General features: G+C 49.7%; 1 protein-coding gene across 11 annotated transcripts in view; it reads right to left on the bottom strand.

Annotated features, from left to right (window-relative positions):
* The window catches only part of SLC25A23 (solute carrier family 25 member 23), a 29915-nt gene that overhangs the window by 9499 nt on the left and 1282 nt on the right, over positions 1 to 19134 (bottom strand). Inside the window, exons 2-12 of one of the 11 annotated variants that reach the window (XR_014836316.1) lie at positions 18875 to 18983; positions 18221 to 18308; positions 17841 to 17952; positions 16420 to 16578; positions 16182 to 16334; positions 15872 to 15979; positions 14169 to 14336; positions 7122 to 7272; positions 6238 to 6296; positions 5926 to 6106; positions 4183 to 5638 (exon numbers count right to left, since the gene is read on the bottom strand). Coding sequence is in view for 7 of the 11 variants with exons in the window: in XM_021079109.2 (XP_020934768.1) it covers positions 5320 to 5638; positions 5926 to 6106; positions 7122 to 7272; positions 14169 to 14336; positions 15872 to 15979; positions 16182 to 16334; positions 16420 to 16578; positions 17841 to 17952; positions 18221 to 18308; positions 18875 to 18983 (1548 nt within the window). In the remaining 4 variants the exon portion in view is untranslated. Of the gene's footprint in view, positions 1 to 2518; positions 3545 to 4182; positions 5639 to 5921; positions 6107 to 6237; positions 6297 to 7121; positions 7906 to 9789; positions 14337 to 14856; positions 15980 to 16181; positions 16335 to 16419; positions 16579 to 17840; positions 17953 to 18220; positions 18309 to 18874; positions 18984 to 19134 lie in introns of those variants that run through there. The other 10 variants (XM_021079119.2, XM_021079109.2, XM_021079116.2 and 7 more) reach the window with 10 other exon arrangements.

Raw genomic sequence — 19134 nt, 5'->3', positions numbered from 1 at the left:
TCCACTTCAGATCCCCCAGCCCCTGCCCTCACCCCTCACAACCTGTCCTCCCTGCAGCAGCAATCGTAGGGTGCTTGTGAGCACCCAAGTCAAGCCCCACCCTGCCTCTGCCCACAGGCCACAGGGGCTCCACCTCCCTGGGGTAAAACTCAAGTCCTCTCCTTGGCTCACCAGGCCCTGCACCACCTATCCCTGTCTCCCTCTCAGCCCTCACCTCCTCCCTCTCTCCCCCTTGCTCGCTCTGGCCTTATGGGCCTCCTTGTAGTTCCTCCAACACACCAGGCGTCGTGCTGCCCCTGGGCCTTTGCACTGGCTATTTACTCTGCCTGGGATGCTGTTTCCCTAGACATCCCCGTGGCATCCTCCCTTACCATCTTTAATTTTTTTTAACCACTTTTTTTTTTGTCTTTTTATTTTTTGTCTTTTCAGGGCCACACCCATGGCATATGGAGATTCCCAGGGTTGAATTGGAGCTGTAGCAGCCGGCCTACGCCACAGCCACAGCAACTCCAGATCCAAGCCGCGTTTGCAACCTACACAACTCATGGCAACACCAGATCTTTAATCCACTGAGCCAGGTCAGGGATCGAACCTGTGTCCTCATGGATGCTAGTCAGATTCATTAACCGCTGAGCCATGATGGGAACTCCTTTTACCACTTTTTTTTTTGTTGTTGTTGTTGTTGTTGTTGTTACTGTTGTTGTTGTTGTTGTTGTTGCTATTTCTTGGGCCGCTCCCGCGGCATATGGAGGTTCCCAGGCTAGGGGTCGAATCGGAGCTGTAGCCACTGGCCTACGCCAAAGCCACAGCAACGCGGGATCCGAGCTGCATCTGCAACCTACACCACAGCTCACGGCAACGCCGAATCTTTAACCCACTGAACAAGGGCAGGGATCGAACCCGAAACCTCATGGTTCCTAGTCGGATTCGTTAACCACTGCGCCACGATGGGAACTCCCTTTTACCACTTTTAAATCTTACACAAACATCACTTTCTCCCTGATGCCTTCTCTGACCACCCTACTTAAAATTTAAACTTGGCCCTGCAGTATATCTCATCCCCTTTCTCTCCTTTATTTTTCTCCATAACACCTTAGCTCTCTACACTGCTACTTATTCACTTACTTGTGTTATTTCTTGTTCATCTTGCTCCACTGGAATGTAGGGTCTATGAGATCAGAGATTTTTGTTTGTTTTCATTCATTTCTGCATTCATTCTGTCAAGAACTGGGTCTGGCACAAAGTCAGTGTTCAATAAATACATGATAAATAAATGAATGAGGTAATATATTAAGGGGCTTAGCACAGAGCGAGGGAACCTAGTACTTGTTCAGTAAATGTTAAGTTCTCTTCCCTTTATTTTGTGGGCTGGGAAACTGAGGCTTAGAAAGAGAGAAGCAGCCTGTCTGATGTCATACTATATATCAGCAGAGCCTAAGCCTTTTTTTTTTAGGGCCACACCACATGGAAGTTCCCAGGCTAGGGGTCAAATTGGAGCTGCAGCTGCCAGCCTACGCCACAGCCACAGCAACACCAGATCTGAGCTGTATCTTTGACCTACACCACAGCTCACAGCAATGCCGGATCCTTAACCCACTGAGCAAGGCCAGGGATCAAACCTGCATCCTCATGGATGCTAGTCAGGTTTGTTTCTGCTGAGCCACAATGGGAACTCCAGCAGAGCCTAAGTGTTAAATGTATTGTTGTGGGAAAAAAAAGAATGTGGACAATGCATAACAGGAAATAACAGTGTGGTAGGTCAATTACACCTCAAAAACAAACACATAGAAAAAGAGATTCAGACTTGTGGTTACCAAAGGCATGGGGTGGGGACAGTGGGAACTGGATGAAGGTGGTCAAAAGGCACAAACTTCCAGTTAAAAGATAAATAAGTACTGGGAGTTTCCTTTGTGGCTAAGCGGTAACGAACCCGACTAGTATCCATGAGGATATAGGTTCAATCCCTGATCCCGTTTAGTGAGTTAAGGATGATCCAGTGTTGTCTTCAGCTGCAGTATAGGTTGCAGATGTGGCTTGGATCTGGCATTGTTGAGGCTGTGGTATAGGCTGGCAGCTGCAGCTCTGATTTAATCCTGGGCCTGGGAATTTCCATATGCCTCAGGTGCAGCCCTTAAAAGACCAAAAAAAAAAAAAAAAAAAAAAAGATAAATAGGAGTTCCTGTCGTGGCTCGGTTAATGAACCTGACTAGTAACCATGAGGACTCGGGTTCCACCCCTGGCCTCGATCAGTGGGTTAAGGATCTGGTGTTGCCGTGAGCTGTGGTGTTGGTCACAGACACAGCTTGGATCTGGCGTTGCTGTGGCTGTGGTGTACGCTGGTGGCTACAGCTCCGATTTGACCCCTAGCCTGGGAACCTCCATATGCCACGGGTGTGGCCCTAAAAAAAAGACAAAAGACAAAAAAAAAAAAAAATACTAAGGATGTAATGTCACATGCCAAGTGTAATTAGCACTGCTGTATATTACATAGGAAAATCAAGAGAGTAAATCCTAAGAGTTCTCAAGAAAAAAGCTTTTCTATTTCTTTAATTTTCTATCTATATGAGATGATGAATGTTCACTAAACTTATGGTGACAATCACTTCAGATCTGCATGAGTCACATCATTATGCTGTACAGTTAAACGGATATAGTGCTATATGTCAATTGTATTTCATTAAAACTGGAATTTTAAAAAAGAAAGTGGACAGGAAAAATGGATGTTAACTGACCCAATCAAATAAAATTAAGTGGTAACATTCGGTCCTGCTGTATAGCACAGGGAACTATATCCAATCACTTATGATAGAACATTACAGAAGATAATATGAGAAAAAGAATGTGTACAGCAACTGCACATGACTGGGTCACTTTGTTGTATAGCAGAAATTGACAGAATATTGTAAATCAACTAATTTAATTTAAAAATTTAAAAAAGATAAAAGGAAAAAAGTGGTAACACTCAATGCTGGCATGGCTGCAGTAAAATTGGTAATGCTGTTTCCTTGTTGGTAGCTATGTGTGTTGCATATAATTTTTCTGGTGGAGGCATGACCCTGAGTTAGTCATTGCCTTTGACCCACAAATCCCACTTCTGGGAATTGATCCTAAGGACATAATTCAAAGGAAGTAAACATACAAAACAGTTAGCAAGGCTTGATCCCTTATCTAAGTGTGTGAAAAATCCTACGCATGTATGTGCATATATATATGTTAGCTATTGCTGCATAACAACCATCCCCCCAACCATAGTAGCTTAAAACACGAAGATGGTAGCTGAAGTGTCTTTTATAACCTAATCTTGGAAGTAAAATACCATCACTTCTGCGGTATTCCCTTGGTCACAGAGACCCTCCTTGGTACAATGACAGAGGAGGTTCTCCATGAAGGTGAATACCAAGAGGCAGAGATCATTGAGGGGACATCTTGGAGGATGATTATCACGGTCCATGGAGGAGAAAGTTTGGTCATGTGAAGGCAGGCAGAAATTGGAGTGATGAGTCAACATCCAAGGAACACCAGAGTGTGGGGCTGCCACCAGAAGCTAGGAAGAGGCACAGAAATAACCTCCTCTAGAGCCTTCCAAGGGAAAATGGCCCTGCTGAAACCTTGATTTTGGACCTCTATCTTCCAGAACTGAGAGTGAATAAATTCCTGGTTTTTGTTTGTTTGTTTTGCTTTTTAGGCCTGCACCCATGGCATATGGAAGTTCCCAGGTTAGGGGTGGAATTAGAGCTGTAGCCACCAGCCTATGCCACAGCCATAGCAACTCGGGATCTGAGCCAGGTCTGCGACCTACACCACAGCTCATGGCAATGCCAGATCCTTAACCCACTGAGAGAGGCCTGGGATCGAACCCACATCCTAATCGATACTAGTTGGATTCATTTCCACTGTGCCACGACAGGAACTCCTAATTTGGCTGTTTTTAACCCCCCTGTTTGTGGTAACTTTTTACGACAGCCTGGGGGAAAAAAACACACTTGTGTAATTAGAAAAATTACTGGAAAAGTTAAAAGGGCTCCTCCATGTGGGCTCTTCCTCGCACCCACTTTACAGATGTGGAAACTGAGGCTCAAAGAGGGAATCATTTTCCGGCCTCCCAGAACCACATCCCTTCCCTACAGGTAGTTTGAGGTGGTCCCACATCCGCCCATCCCTTTTCAGTAAAAACCACAAGGAAAGAGCTTAGAAAATGTATTCCTTTGTTCTTTTCCTTTGAAATAACACACACAGGCAGGGAGGTGGGGCATGGGGGAGGTGGAAGCATTCGGAGAGGGGGCCTCCCGCCTCCCCCCAACAGCCTGGTTCCTTTTTCAAAGTCCCTTAATGGGGTTCCCCAAGGGCATGGAAGTAGTGGAGAGAGGGGCCCCCCAGTGATCCTAAGCTCAGCATCCAACTGTAAAGTGCAGAAGGTACAGGGTGGGGGTGCTGGGGGCTTGGGTTAGTCGGGCGGATGGGCAGATGCTCCTCTGATAGAAAAATAGACCTGGAGTGAACTGGGGGGAGAGGTTGGGACTTGTTGGTTTTGCATCCTTGGATGCTTGGGTTTAAGGAAGCTGCTTCTGGCTTCCAACTTTGAAGACTGGGGAAGGGGTGGCAGTGCTGGGGTGTGAGTCGGTGGGAGGGTCCCCTTAATGTGTCCCCGGCCTGGGATTGCCTCCTTGCCAGCCCCAAAGAAAGAACCACTGGATCCTCCAGAGGGACCTAGGCTTTCCGGGTTGTTAGCCACCTGTAAGGTGAGGAGGGGATGGAAGACACAGCAGAGGGCTAGGAAGGGGGCATTTGAGGGAGAAGTTTCCCCTCAGGCGCAGAGTTGAGGTCGTACTGGGGAAGGTGAGGAGAGTTCAGTGTCTGTGCAGGGCCTGGGAGGGGCATCTCCTCCCCTTGTGGCTGGTATCTGTGTCATGTCACGACAGTGGATGAGTCCCGTGGGTTTTCTGGAGCTGGGAGCCCAGGACCTGGGCTTCCTGGAGGCTCCCTAGACTCTGGGGTGTGTGTCATGGTGGGAGGTAACTGGGCTCTGGTCTGTGTCTGGGACGGGGGTGCATGGGATCCAGGATGCTGTGATTGGCCAGTGGGGAGCTCGACTGGGGGCTGAGCGTTGGGCTCCAGTGCCTGGAGGTGTCAGGGTCTGCCTCTCATGGGTGCAGTTTTAATATCCAGTCCCTGTAGTGAAGGGATCCAGGATCCCTTCTGAGGTTGTCAGGACCCACTTGCTCTTCCCATGGGCTCTCTCGACTGTGGTTTTTGGAGCTAGGATCTGACAGGTTGGGGCTTGGAAATCTGGGATCTGGTGGTTGAGGGGGTGTATTGAGGTTATAATAGTTGAAATGTAAGGATCCGGTAGTTGAAGTAGAGGGACCCAGGACCCAGTGTCGAGGTAAAAGAATTCAGGGATCCAGTGGTTGGGGTGAGGGGATCTGGGATCCAGTGGTTGGGGCCCCAGGATCTAGGCATTGCACTGTCAGGATCCGGTGGCTGAGGTTTCTTGAAATCCAGAATCCAGTGGCTGAGCTTGGAGGTGCAGGGCTTGAAGCATGGGGATCTATGATCCACCAGTGGGGCTGGGGATCTAGGATCCAGGACTGCATGAAGACACTGGATCTGGTGCCTGAGGCAGCTGGGGTCTGGGTATCTAGATATGGGATTTGTGCTGCTGTGATGGGGGTATCAGTGGTGGGGGATCCAGTGGTTAAGACACGGAGGTCCAGGACTCAGTAGTTGTGGGGGAACAGGGCAATGTGGGATCCAGGAGCTGGGATGTGGGACTGCAGGGCCCAGTGCATGAAGTGTGAGGAACAGAGGTGGGAGGGTGACCGGGGATCCACAGGCTGGCTCATCAGTCTCCAGTGGCCCAGGTGTGGGGGACGTCATGATTGAGGTGAGGGATCTGGGGGAGGGGGCGGGCTCTGGGTCCCTCACCTGGACGTGACCCCCAGGGCCTGCTTCATGTTCTCGTAGACCACATAGGAGATGCTCACAGCCGGGATCACCTTCATGAAGTTGGGGGCGATGCCCCGGTAGAGGCCCCGCACGCCCTCCTGAGACAGGATGTGACGGAGCAGACCCAGCATGGAGAGCTGGGGGGCTCCCTCGATGGAGGCTGGGGGGTGGGTGGGGAGGCCAGGTAAGGCCAAAGGTACCCCCCTCTCTTTCCCCCTCCTGCCCCCCAGGGTTGCGTCAGGTGGCCAGTGCAGCAGGAAGGAGGAGGGTTAGACTAACAGTGGGACCTACCACTCAGAGTCAGGACTTCTACTGGCCTTGGAACTGGCTGCTCACCTTTTCACCCCAATCTGGAGGGCCCAAGATTGGGAACGATTAGACACAGAGCAGGTATGTGTGGAGGTGGGGTGGGGTGGGAGAGGGCACAGAAGTTTCCTCTTCCTGGAACTCAATTCCTGCCCTCTTCTCCCAGTTAAGTCTTACTCATCCTCCCAGCCTCCATTCCAAACTAGCTCTTCAGGGGAGCCTTCCCTGGTGCCCCAGTCTGAGTGTAGCTCTTCCTTCTCCCTTTTATTCAACCCTAAATCCATACTGACTTGTGGAATGATTTATTCAGCATCTTCCTCTAGCCTGGGAGTTCTTTGGGGGTGGGGGAGTACTGTGTTTTATGTACGGACAACTCCCAGCAAAAATAGCAAAGGACACACGCTAAAACCCTTGGGGAAATTCTCAAAAAAAAGTTTCAGGGATGGTGAGGAAAAAGAAAAGGAAAAAAAGAACCTTAAAAGAGCAACACAGAGAAATACACTAAAACAATAAGCAGCCAGGCCCTGCTGCTCCTTAATCCTGTTCCTAACCTTCCCCTCCCCATAACCCAGACTTGCAAATTAGAACTCAAGTCACCAGCCCAGAAGGCAGCTCCCAGCTGAGGCTGCTAGGATGCTCTTCTGACATTGGCTGTATCTGTTTCCCAGCTGGGATAAAGGGAGCCCATGCCAAAGTCACAAAGGGGTAAACTGAGGCCCAGAGAAAAGTAGGGACATTAGTCAAGGCCATCCCAATCCAGGAGGATCCCAGCCCGGGCCTCTGCCTTCTCAGGAGGAGGGGCTGGGGGGGGTGTGGGGGGGTGGACCACCTGAGACCTTCCCTTTCTCCTCCCACTGCCCCGGCCTCACCTTGGGCCTGCATGCGGGTCCGCACCAGGGCCAGGGGGTAACTGGCTAACTGGCCACACGTGCTGGAGATGGTGCCGCAGGCCAGGAGCACGAGGATGCCAGGATCGGCTGAGTCGTGGCTATACTGCTGGAGCCATTGGTTCTTCAGGGTCTGGTGGGGGGATGGGGGTGGAAAATGGAGGGTGGGTTGCAGGTGGGTGACATCAGAACCCTGACTTCAGAGGCCCTGCTGGCTGGCTTCTGCATGCCCTGGGGTGGGCCAAACACTTTAGAGCTGCATCCTCTCTCTGAGCCCTCAAAGGTTCCCCCTACTTCCAGCCCTAATCCTTGGAACCTGTGAATACCCTATGTGCCTTCCATGACAAAAGGGATTTTGCAGATGGGATTAGGCTAAAGACCTTGAGATGGGAGATTATCCTAGAGTATCTGGGTGGGTCCAGTGTCATCAAGCCTCCTTAGAAGAGTCAGAGGAGATGTGATGATGGACACAGAGATGGGGGCGGGGGCAGAAAGAGGAAGATGCTATGCTCTGGCCTTGAAGATGGAGAAGGGGCTACTGGCCAAGGAATGTGGGCATTGCTATGAATGGAAAAGGTAAGGAAACAGATTCTCCCCTAGAGCCTGCAGGAGGAAAGCAGCCCTGCTGACACCTGGATTTTAGCCCAGGAAGGCCCATTTTGGGCTTCTGACCTTTGAAATTGTCAGATAATGAGTTTGGCCTTTTTTTTTTTTTTTTTTTTTTTCCTTTTTAGGTCTGCATGGGCGGCATATGGAGGTTCTCAGGCTAGGGGTGGAATCAGAGCTGCAGCTGCCAGCCAATACCACAGCCACAAGCCACGCCAGATGTGAGCTGCATCTTCGACTTACATCAAAGCTCATGGCAATGCTGGATCCCCAACCCACTGAGTGAGGCCAGGGATTGAACCCGCATCCTCACAGATACTAGTTAGCTTCTGCTGAGCCACAATGGGAACTCCAGTTTATGCTGTTTTAAGCCACTACATTTGTGGTCACTTGTTATAGCAGCCATGGGAAGCTAATACAGTCTCTAAGGTGGCTGCCCCACGCTTAGCCCTTATCATTTCAAACCTGCAGCATCCATAGCTCTACCTGAGGATTTTCTCTGGTTCTCTGAGCACACAGGAACTTGTGGGAAGTGCTGGGGAATTAGCATCCCCAGAGGCAGCCTTCAAACTACAACTGACCTGGTGTATCCATACCCAGAAAGCTCCCTATCCATTCTGATGGGGGCATGTTCGATGCTTTCTCTCGGATGTCCCTACCAAGGCTGAGCTCCACCTGTTCATCTACTGAGGTATCTTGCTTGATAATGTACTATTATGGCTTCAATTTCACCCCCTCATCGCCAAAAAAAAAAAAAAAAAGACATGTTGGAGTCCTAACCCCCAGGACTTATTTAACTTATTTTCAGAATATGAACTTATTTGGAAAAAAGGTCTTTACAGATGTAACGAGTTAAGATGAGGTCATACTGGAGTTCCTGCTGTGGCACAGGGGGTTAAGAATCCAACTGCAGCTGCTTGCGTCACTGCAGAGGCGCAGGTTTGATTCCTGGTCTGGTGCAGTGGGTTGAAGTATTTGGCGTTGCTCCCAGCTGGGGCTCGGATTCAGTCTCTGTCCTGGGAATTTCCATATGTCATGGGTGCAGCCATTTAAAAAAAAAAAAAAAAAAAAGGAATTCCCGTCGTGGTTCAGCCGTTGTTAGCGAACCCGACTAGCATCCATGAGGACACGGATTAGATCCCTGGCCTCGCTCAGTGGGTTAAGGATCCAGCGCTGCCATGAGCTGTGGTGTAGGTCGCAGACGTGGCTTGGATCTCACGTTGCTGTGGCTGTGGCTGTGGCTATGGTGTAGGCCAGCAGCTATAGTTCCAATTGGACCCCTAGCCTGGGAACCTCCATATGCCATGGGTGTGGCCCTAAAAAGGACCAAAAAAAAAAAAAAATAAAAAAGAGGTCATACTGGAGTACCGTGGGCCCTTAATCCATTATGATGGGGGTCTTTAGAAGAAGAGAAGAGAAAGATCCACAGAGGAGAAGAAAGTCATGTGACAACAGAGGCAGAGACTGGAGTCCTGTGTCCATAAGCTGACAAAAGCCAAGGATCGCTGGCAAACACCAGAGGCTGGGAAGAGGCAAGGAAGGATTCTCCCCTACAGGTTCCAAAGGGAGCTTTGACCTTCTAGCCTCCAGATGTGACAATAGATTGCAGTTTTAAGCTACCCAGTTGGTGGCACTTCGTTATGGCAGCCTCAGGAAACTAAAGCCTGCTACTCTTTTTTTTTTTTGGTCTTTTTGCCTTTTTTAGGGCTGCTCCCGAGGCATATGGAGGTTCGCAGGCTAGGGGTCGAATTGGAGCTTTTGCTGCCGGCCTACACCAGAGCCACAGCAACGCGGGATTCGAGCCACGTCTGCGACGTACACCACAGCTCATGGCAACGCCAGATCCTTAACCCACTGAGTAAGGCCCGGGATCGAACCTGCAACCTCATGGATCCTAGTCAGATTCGTTAACCACTGCGCCACGACGGGAACTCCAAGCCTGCTACTCTTTTGTTGCCATCCCTTCCCTGCCTCCGGACCTCCCCACAAACCACTTGCCTTTCCATTCCTGCTTCTGGAAGACCTCAAACTAAGACAAATACTATTAGTATTCCCATTTAATTTATTTATTTTCTTAAGTTTTTTTTTTTAGGGCCACATCCACAGCAATGGAGGTTCCTAGGCTAGGGGTCGAATTGCAGCTGCAGCCACCAGCCTACACCACAGCCACAGCAATGCCAGATCTGAGCCGTGTCTGCAACTTAGACCAAAGCTCACGGCAACGCCAGATTCTTAACCCACTGAGCCAGACCAGGGATGGAACCTGCAAGCGCATGGTTCCTAGCTGGATTTGTTTCCACTGCGCCATGACAGGAACTCCCCAGTATCCCCATTTTAATGATGAAAAACTAAGTCTTCAGACAAAACTCTCATTCAAAAAGATACACACATTTCTATGTTCATTGCATATTCACAATGGCCAATATTCACAATAGCCAAGACATGGAAACAACCTAAATGTCCATTGACAGATGAATGGATTAAGAAGATGCAATACACATACACAGTGGAATACTACTCAGCCATAAAAAAAGAACAAAACAAGAGATTCTCATACTAAGTGAAGTAAGTCAGAAAGAGAAGGACAAATACCATATCATATCACTTACATGTGGAATCTAAAATATGGCACAGATGAACCTATTTACAGAACAGAAACAGACTCACAGACCTGGAGGGCAGACTTGGGGTTGCCAAGGGGGAGTGGGGAGGGAGTGGGAGGGATAGGGAGTTTGGGGTGAGTAGATGCAAACTATTACATTTAGAATGGGTATGCAATAAGGTCCTGCTGTACAGCACAGGAAACTATATCTAATTACTTGTGATAGAACATGATAGAAGATAATATGAGAAAAAGAATGTATATACATATGTATGACTAGGTCACTTGGCTGTGAGGCAAAAATTGACAAAACAGGAGTTACTGTCGTGGCACAGTGGTTAATGAATCCGACTAGGAACCATGAGGTTGCAGGTTCCATCCCTAGCCTTGCTCAGTGGGTTAATGATCCGGTGTTGCCGTGAGCTGTGGTGTAGGTCGCAGACGTGGCTCGGATCCAGTGTTGCTGTGGCTCTGGCGTAGGCCGGTGGCTATAGCTCCAATTTGACCCCTAGCCTGGGAACTTCCATATGCCGTGGGAGCGGCCCAAGAAATAGCAAAAAGACCAAAAAAAAAAAAAAATTGACAAAACATTGTAAATCAACTATAATAAAGAAATTAAAAAAAAAAAGAAACTGAGTACCAAGGGAAGTTACTTGCCCAAAGCCCCCAAATAAAGGTGGCAATCAATATTCAAAGCCACATCCAAGTACAGAGCTCTTGGCCAATCCCTTCTGCAAGGCCTTCAAAAATCCAGGATCTCTACTTGGCCTTGAGACTGGGGTGGCTCATAGGTTTCATTTCCTATGCCAATTCTTTTTTTTTTTTTTTTTTTTTTCCTTTTTAGGTCTGCATCGGTGGCATATGGAGGTTCCCAGGCTAGGGGTCAAATTGGAACCACAGGTGCTGTCACCTATATCACAGCCACAGCAATGCAGGATCTGAGCCACATCTGCAACCTACACCACAGCTCATGGCAATGCCAGATCCTTAACCCACTGAGTAAGGCCCGGGATCGAACCTGCAACCTCATGGTTACTAGTCAGATTCGTTTCTGTCACACCACAATAGGAATTCCCCTATACCAATTCTCTTCCATTGGTAATGGCTGCCTGGAACTGTGTTGAGAGGTCACTCAGTGCTGTGGTAGATTGGTGATGTCTGACCTGGGCATGGACTGAGCAAATAAAAAGCATTTACCATTACTGCCTTTGTAATTTTAATTGTCGCCTTTTAGGGCTGGTGCAGCACCTGCCAAATAGGTGTTTAATGAGTTTCTTTGTTTTTTGTTTTTTGGCCATATCCATGTCATGCAGTTTCCTGGGCCAGGGATTGAACTCACATCACAGCTATAGCCAGAGCCACAACAGTGACAACATTAAATCTTTAACCTGCTGAGCCATGAGCGAATGCCCTTAAAGCGTTTTTGTTTTTTTTGTTTTTGTTTTTTTTTCCTTTTTAAGGCCACACCTGTGGCATATGGAAGTTCCCAGGCTAGGGGTTGAATCTCCAAGCTGCAGCTGCTGGCCTACGCCACGGCCACAGTAATACCAGATCTGAGCCACATCTGTGACTTACACTGCAGCTTGAGGCAATATCGGATCCTTAATCCACTGAGCGAGGCCAGGGATAGAATCCACATCCTCAGAGACACTATGTCAGTTCCTTAATCCACTGAGCCACAATGGGAGCTACTTAATGAGTTTTTAAAAAGAGTAGTTCTGTTAAGAAGAAGTTCTGATGACTGGATAAGAATGACCAACACTGGGCTTAAAAAAAAAAAAAAAATCACTTTTCTGCAGGACTTCTCAGATCCTTTAAGGGACAGATCTTGAATCTTCAGTAGGCCACAGGGCTTCTCAAGCTTCTTAGACCTATGAACTCCCTTTTTGGGTAAAGAATAAATGAAATAAGATTGTGTCTCATCTCTGCTCATGATGCTCAATGGCTTCTTACTGCACTTAGAAGAAACCCAAACTCATGATCATTAAGTCCTTGCTTACTCTTCAGTTCCCTCCAGCCACTCAAGACTCCTACTTCTCAATAACAACAACAATAAAAGCAACCCAATCAAAAAAAAAAAAAGGGCAGAAGACCTGAATAAACATTTCTCCAAAGAAGACATCCAGATGGCTAAAATGCACATGAAAAGATGCTCAACATCACTAATTATTAGAGAAATGAAAATCAAAAACACAGCGAGTTACTACCTCACACTGGTCAGAATGTCCATCTTTTTTTTTTTTGGTCTTTGTCTTTTTAGGGCCACACCTGCAACATATGGAGCTTCCCAGGCTAGGGGTCCCATTGGAGCTACAGCTGCCAGCCTACCTCACCACTCACAGCAACACCGGATCCTTGACCCACTGAGAGCAAGGCCAGGGATCAAACCTGCATCCTCAGGGATACTAGTCAGATTCGTTTCTGCTGAGCCACAATGGGAACTCCCGCACGGCTCCTTTCGGTTACACATCTTGTTTTAGGATCTTCTGAGAACGTTTTAGGATTTGAAACTACTTGTTTGATGGTTGACTGCCTTCCTTGTTCACTGGAGGTTTGTCCTGGGAGGACAAGAATTAGGTTGTGCTTCTTGAATGTGCAGCTGGCACAGTGCCCAGCACATAGGGATGTTTAGGGAACAACTGCTAAGCCAACGAGTGAATGAATAAATCAATGGATGAACAAGTCAATGAAGCCTTGCCTCACTTGGCTCCACAGATGGTGGGTGTTGGGCAAGCACGTGTGGATGGCAGATATGGAGGGTCTCAGATCAGGACCAGCTATATTATTTGTGGGGCCCAGGGTACAATAAAAATAGGGGAGGCTCTTTGTTTAAAGATGGGTAAGAATTTCAAGATGGGGACAGCAGAGCCTTAAACCAAGCACAGAGCTCTTCTGAACTGGGGACCGTACAAGTGGCCTGCCCATTGACGCTGGGCTAGATACAAAGACTTGAGGAGTTCCTGCTGTGGCTCAGCAGTAACGAACCTGACTAGTATCCATGAGGATGCAGATTCTATCCGTGGAGGCTCAGTAGGTTACAGATCTGACATTGTTGTGGCCGTGGTGTAGGCTGGCAGCTGCAGCTCCAATTTGACCCCCAGCCTGGGAACTTCCATATGCTGCCTGTGCAGCCCTAAAAAGAAAAAACAAACTAACAAAAAAAAAAAAAAAAAAAAAAAAAAAGACCAGCTGTGGCCATGGGGTAGGCCAGTGGCTACAGCTCCGATTTGACCTCTAGCCTGAGAATGTCCATATGCCGCAGGTACTGCCTTAAAAAAGACAAAAAAAAAAAGTCTGGCGGGGCAGATGCCTGGGGACTTCTGAGGCTGTGCTAATTGGGAGAACCTGGTGGTCCCACCAGGAGACAGGAAAAGCAATGGATGAGGCCCCTGGAAGAGAAACAGCAAAACCTCCCTGCTCCTTCCTCTCCTGATAAAGGTCCCAAGATGCTGGTTTTTAGTGATGGCAGACACTGAAATGTGCGGGTCTCGAAGAAAACATTGGCCTGGACACAGAGGCAGGTCGGCCCCATGCTTTGTGGGAGAAGGACATCTTCGAAGCTCATCTTTGCCTGCTCCAGTGACACTGTGAACTAGTGTAGACCCTGCCTTTTTCAGCTCCTAAGACCTAGAAAAGCCAAACTACAAAGGGAAGGTTCTCACAACACTAAGGGAAGAGTAGAGGAGTTCAACGCCTGAAGGGGTTCCTCAAGATCCTGAGGCCCATGGTGCTTCTCCACCCCTAGCTATGGGGGCCAATTGGTGTCCCAGGGGCAAACCCCAAGGGGAGGAGAAGGGAGGACAGGACAGGCTGCCACAGACCTCGTAGACGGCCAGGTCAATCCCTGCGTAGGGTATGATGCCCAGCACGTTGGGTAGGTAGCCTCGGTAGAAGGCTCGGGGCCCTTCTCGCTCCAGGATCCGCCAAGCGCAGTCTAGCAGCCCCTTGTACTGGCCTGTCCGGCGAAGGGTCAGCCGTGTCTTCAGCACCTGGGGAGAACCTGGTTAGCTGTGGGAAAGCTGCCTCCAAGCACTACATCCAGGAATGAGGACACCTAGAAATAGCTCCTCCTGGAGGGAGATACTCTGAAAATAACTGAATTTAAAAACACACTCACTGGGCATTCCCTGGAGTTCCCTGGTGGCTCAGTGGGTTAGGGATCCAGTGTTGCTGTAGCTGTGGCTCAGGTCAAAACTGTAGCTCAGATCTGATCCCTGGCCTGGGGACTCCATATGCTGCAGGGTGGCCAAAAAGAAATAAGCAAATAAAAATAAAACGCTAATATTAAAAAAAAAGAATCTTCTTCTAGCCCCAAACTCCATACCTACAGATGGTTATACCTATCAGAACTGCCTCCCAGTATTTTGATACCTTCTCTCTTAGCAATAGAAGCTGTTATTTTGTTTTTTCTTCTTTTTTTTTGGGGGGGGGGCTGCACCCATGACATATGCAGCTTCCCAGGCTAGGGGTCGAATTGGAGCTGTAGCTGCTGGCCTACACCACAACCACAGCAACGCCAGATCTGAGCCATGTCTGTGACACACACACCCCCCCACCTCCACAGCCCATGGCAATGCCAGATTCTTAACCCACTGATTGAGGTCAGGGATCAAATCTGCGTCCTCATGGATGCTAGTCAGATTCATTTCCACTGAGCCATGAAGGGAATTTGCTGTTATTTCAGCAAGCAGATAGCCTCTTGAAATAAAGACCACCTTTCTCATGAAGTTTCCTTAGTGGTGCAGTGGGTTAAAAATCTGGCATTGTCACTGCAGTGGCATGGGTTCAATCCCTGGTCCCAGGGAAATTCTGCATGCTACGGGCATGCCCCTCCCAAAAAAAGACTACCTTTCTCAGCTTCCCTAGGTATAGAGCCATGTGACTCAGTGCTAGCAGATGAAAAAGAAGGTGAAAAGGTGTGCAAGACTTTCAGAAAGCATCCTTAAAGGCAGGGAGGTATTCCTTCTTTTATTCCTTCTTGGCTGGAATGTGGATGCTGTGGCTGGAGCACAAGCAGCCACTATGGTCCATGAGGTGCGTGTTACACGCTGAAATACTAGAACAAGACAGAGGCAAGGAATCTGGGTTTCTAACACTCTTACGCCCCTGTACTATCCCTGAATGTCACACCTCTAGATTGCGTTTATGCGATTTTAGTTTTCCATCACTCAGAACCCTAACTGATGCCTGGCACAACCTGAAAATTGAAAATGATTTCTTTGAAAACAGTTTCACTTGGAAAGGATTCCCTGGGGATAAGAATCCTTTGAAGAGGGATGTCTATACATGGCTGGCCCCTATCTAAACAATTAAACCAATGCTACTGTCCCCAGAAGTCACATCTCAAACTGTGATACCCAGACCAGCTACACATGAAACAGTCTTGCTCCAATGAGTTACAGTCAGCATCAGGAAGAGGCAATGTTATAATCCCCATGCTTATCAAACCATGGAGTAAAATGGTTATTGCAGGCTCCCCACCCTGCAGTGGTGCCTCTTTGGCGAGGGGCTCCCTCCTTCTCACCTCCATGGGGTAAATGATGGTTTGAGCTGTGGCACCAGCCAGTGAGCCAGCCACGAAGCGTTCCTGCACGTGTAATGTTTCCTGCTGTCCCCGGATGGCCCGCTTGATCTGAGAGGGAGACATAGCAGTAGCAGGACCTCAGCGGTTGGGCCTTCCCAGCACTTGGACCCTCCCCTTTGCTGTCCCCCTGCTGTGGGCATCTCCCAGGGGAGCAGACACCCACTCCTGAGGATCTGCAGACACCTCTGCCCCAAGCCAATCCTGCAAATCCTCTTGGCCATAGCCCGCACCTGCCCACAATGGCCCTCACCTGCTCATAGGCCATGAACTTGATAGCCGACTCAGGTGCAATCTTGAGCACGTTAATCCCGTTGCCACGCCACAGGGAGCGGACGCCCCCCTCTTGGATCATGCTCCGTAGGCCCCCCAGGATGTTCAGCCGGTTGGTCTTAGAGGCATGGACCTGGGTGGGGAGACGAGGTGGCTTTGGGGTCCCTTCTTTGGGCCCAGAAGTGGGGGAAGGGATGGGACTCTCCAGGGCCCCTCACCTGCATGAAGACCTTGAGGCGGTCCAGAGGGGCGGTGCCTGTCCGGGACACGGCACCTGCCACTGCACCTGCCACCAGCTGCTTCCACCACATGCCAGTCAGCTTCTCTTGCTCTGAGAACTCATCTGGGACTGTCAGGCACTCACCAATGTCCAGGACCTGGGGATGCAGAAGCTGAGGGTGTCATGCCCCTGGGGGGGGGTGTCTCCCCCATGAATCCCAGGACACCCATAGAGTCCCTCAATGAATCTCACTTCAAGAGATCTGTCTTGGATCTCTACCAGATCCAGAACTCCAGTTTCCACAAAATATAACAACACCCTTCCTAGGGACCACCATCCAAATCCCATCAAAGCCTCCCCTTCAGGGTAGGAATCCCTGGCTCTCCCAAGAGGCTCTCACCAGATCCCCTGGATGGAATCCTTTCAGATGTTATCAGATCCCACCAGAAGCACCACTCTGGGAGTCCCAGCCAGGAAATGGCAGTCCAGCGCTCTCCTTACCACCCCACCCCAGCTTCCAGAGGCTTCCTAACTTATATTTTCAGCATCAGAATCCCTTCCCAAGGGAGATAGAAACCAGCAGAAGGAAGGGGGAGGGAGAGGGATGGACAGGGAGTTTGGGGTTGGTAGATGCAAACTATTACATTCAGAATGGATGAGCAATGAGGTCTTGCTGTACAGCACAGGAAACTATATCCAATTACTTGTGATAGAACATGATGGAAGACAATATGAGAAAAAGCTTGGGGAGTTCCTGTCATGGTACAGTGGAAATGAATCTGATTAGGAACCATGAGGTTGTGGGTTCGATCCCTGGCCTCACTCAGTGGGTTAAGGATCCGGCGTTGCCATGAGCTGTGGTGTAGGTCACAGATGCAGCTCGGATCTGGCACTGCTGTGGCTGTGGTGCAGGCCAGCAGCAACAGCTCTGATTAGATCCCTAGCCTGGGAACCTCCATATGCCACGGGTGCGGCCCTAAAAAAACAAACAAAAAAATAAGAAAAGAAAAAGCTTGTATATACATGTATGACTGGATCACTTTGCTGTACAGCAGAAACTGACAGAACATTGTAAATCAACTATTAAAAAGAAAGAAAGAAACCAGCAGAAGGGGAGCCATGTGGGTTGGGGGTGGGAGGCCAGCCCCATCTGGTGAGCCTTTTGTTCCCTGCACCCCTATAGGTCCTGCAGTAAGTCTGAAGGGCTCAAATCAGCCAGAAGAAACCTCCCCAAATGGGTCCCCCAAGCCCCAGATGGCAGAAGAGGGGTGCAGAGCCTTGTCTCTCAGCCACTCCCAGTAGCTCCTCCTTCTAACGTCCTGACCCAGCCTTTCCCCCCCATTGCCCTGGGGAGACCAGGGCAAGTCCCCAGGGGAAGAGGGCCCGACCACCAGGCTGGGACAGCTGCCCCCACCTCACCGTGGAATGCTTCCAGAAATAAAGCACATCTTCTACGTTCTCCAGCGAATGCAACAGGAAGTGGTCACGCCATTCCTGCCAGTCAATGGTCATGGTGCCATCACGGTCTATGCTGGTGGGGAGGGGTATGGGTGGGATGGAATCAGTGCCTGGAGCCAGGGGTGAGCCAGGTGAGGTTCTAGTTGGTTCTGGGGGGAGACCAACTCCTCAGCCCTGGGGAGGTCCCCATTTTATAGAGGGGGAAACTAAGGCTCAGAGACGGGGAGCAACTGGCCCGAGATCCCAGCTCCACCCACCCTGGGATTGGGTCTGGGGCCCAGAGGCTCATGGTGACCGAGGGGTCTGAGTGACCTAGAATTCTGGACCCCCCATCTACTCACCTGTGCAGGATTTTTTCTGCCTGCTCCAGTGAGATGGAAATGCCCAGAGCTCGGAAACTCTGCTGGATCTCAGAGACATCAATATGACCTGGAGAGGGGACCCAAGGTGGGGAATGGTGTGAGTGGGGACCCTGAGATGGAGAAGCAGGACAGCTTGGAATGGGGACGGTCTCATAAGTCGAGGGGGTCCAGGAACCCAAGGTGAGGTTTGTGGCAGGGTTGTGTGTGGGGGGGTCCTTGACCCACTGGGATGAGAAAGGTGAAACTGGACACTGGGAGATCTTCTGTTTGATGAATGAATGAAGGACTGAATCCAGGGGTAATCCGCAGGAGATTGAGAAGCAATACTGGACACCCAGAAGCGGTGATAGGATATCTCTATCTCATAGGGAATCCAGGAGCAATATGGGGGGGAATCTCTGTCTCCCCCACAAAAAAATAAGACTAATAAATAAAAGAGGTCCCACCCCAGCAAGAAAAGGAGGTGAGATAGGCCGGCTGGGCCCCGAACTACCTAGCTGGGGGTGAGGAGAGCTCCCAAAATAGCCTGTGAGTCATCAGGAAGAAGCGGCCCTCCCCCCCTCCGCCCAGCGCTGCCAGTTCTAACCCCATTGGCTCCTCCGGGGCCCCCACAGCCCCATCCCTGGGCCTTACCATCCTGATTTCGGTCCAGACTATGGAACAGAAGCAGCAGGCGCTGTTCCCGCTCCTGCAGGTAGAGGATAAACTCCTCCAGGTCAAGGCCTCCATCTGGGGAGATGCCCTGGCAGAGGGGGAAGGGTCAGAAAGAGCTCCAGGAAGCTGCTTCCCCAATCTAGAGGGCACGTGCATGACCAGCTTATGCCCCAGGAACCCAGCTGCCTTGCCTCCCCCACCCCAGCCCTGCACCTAGAGGATTGGGGTGGGGAAATCAC

The sequence above is a fragment of the Sus scrofa genome, chromosome 2 (genome assembly GCF_054392235.1).
Source record: "Sus scrofa isolate SSC_HxYL_T2T_F1_AM1 chromosome 2, Sscrofa_HxYL_maternal_Yorkshire_Landrace_v2.0, whole genome shotgun sequence".
Lineage (NCBI taxonomy): Eukaryota > Metazoa > Chordata > Mammalia > Artiodactyla > Suidae > Sus > Sus scrofa.
The sequence above is the reverse complement of the archived record's forward strand: the minus strand, read 5'-3'. Positions and strand labels throughout refer to the sequence as shown.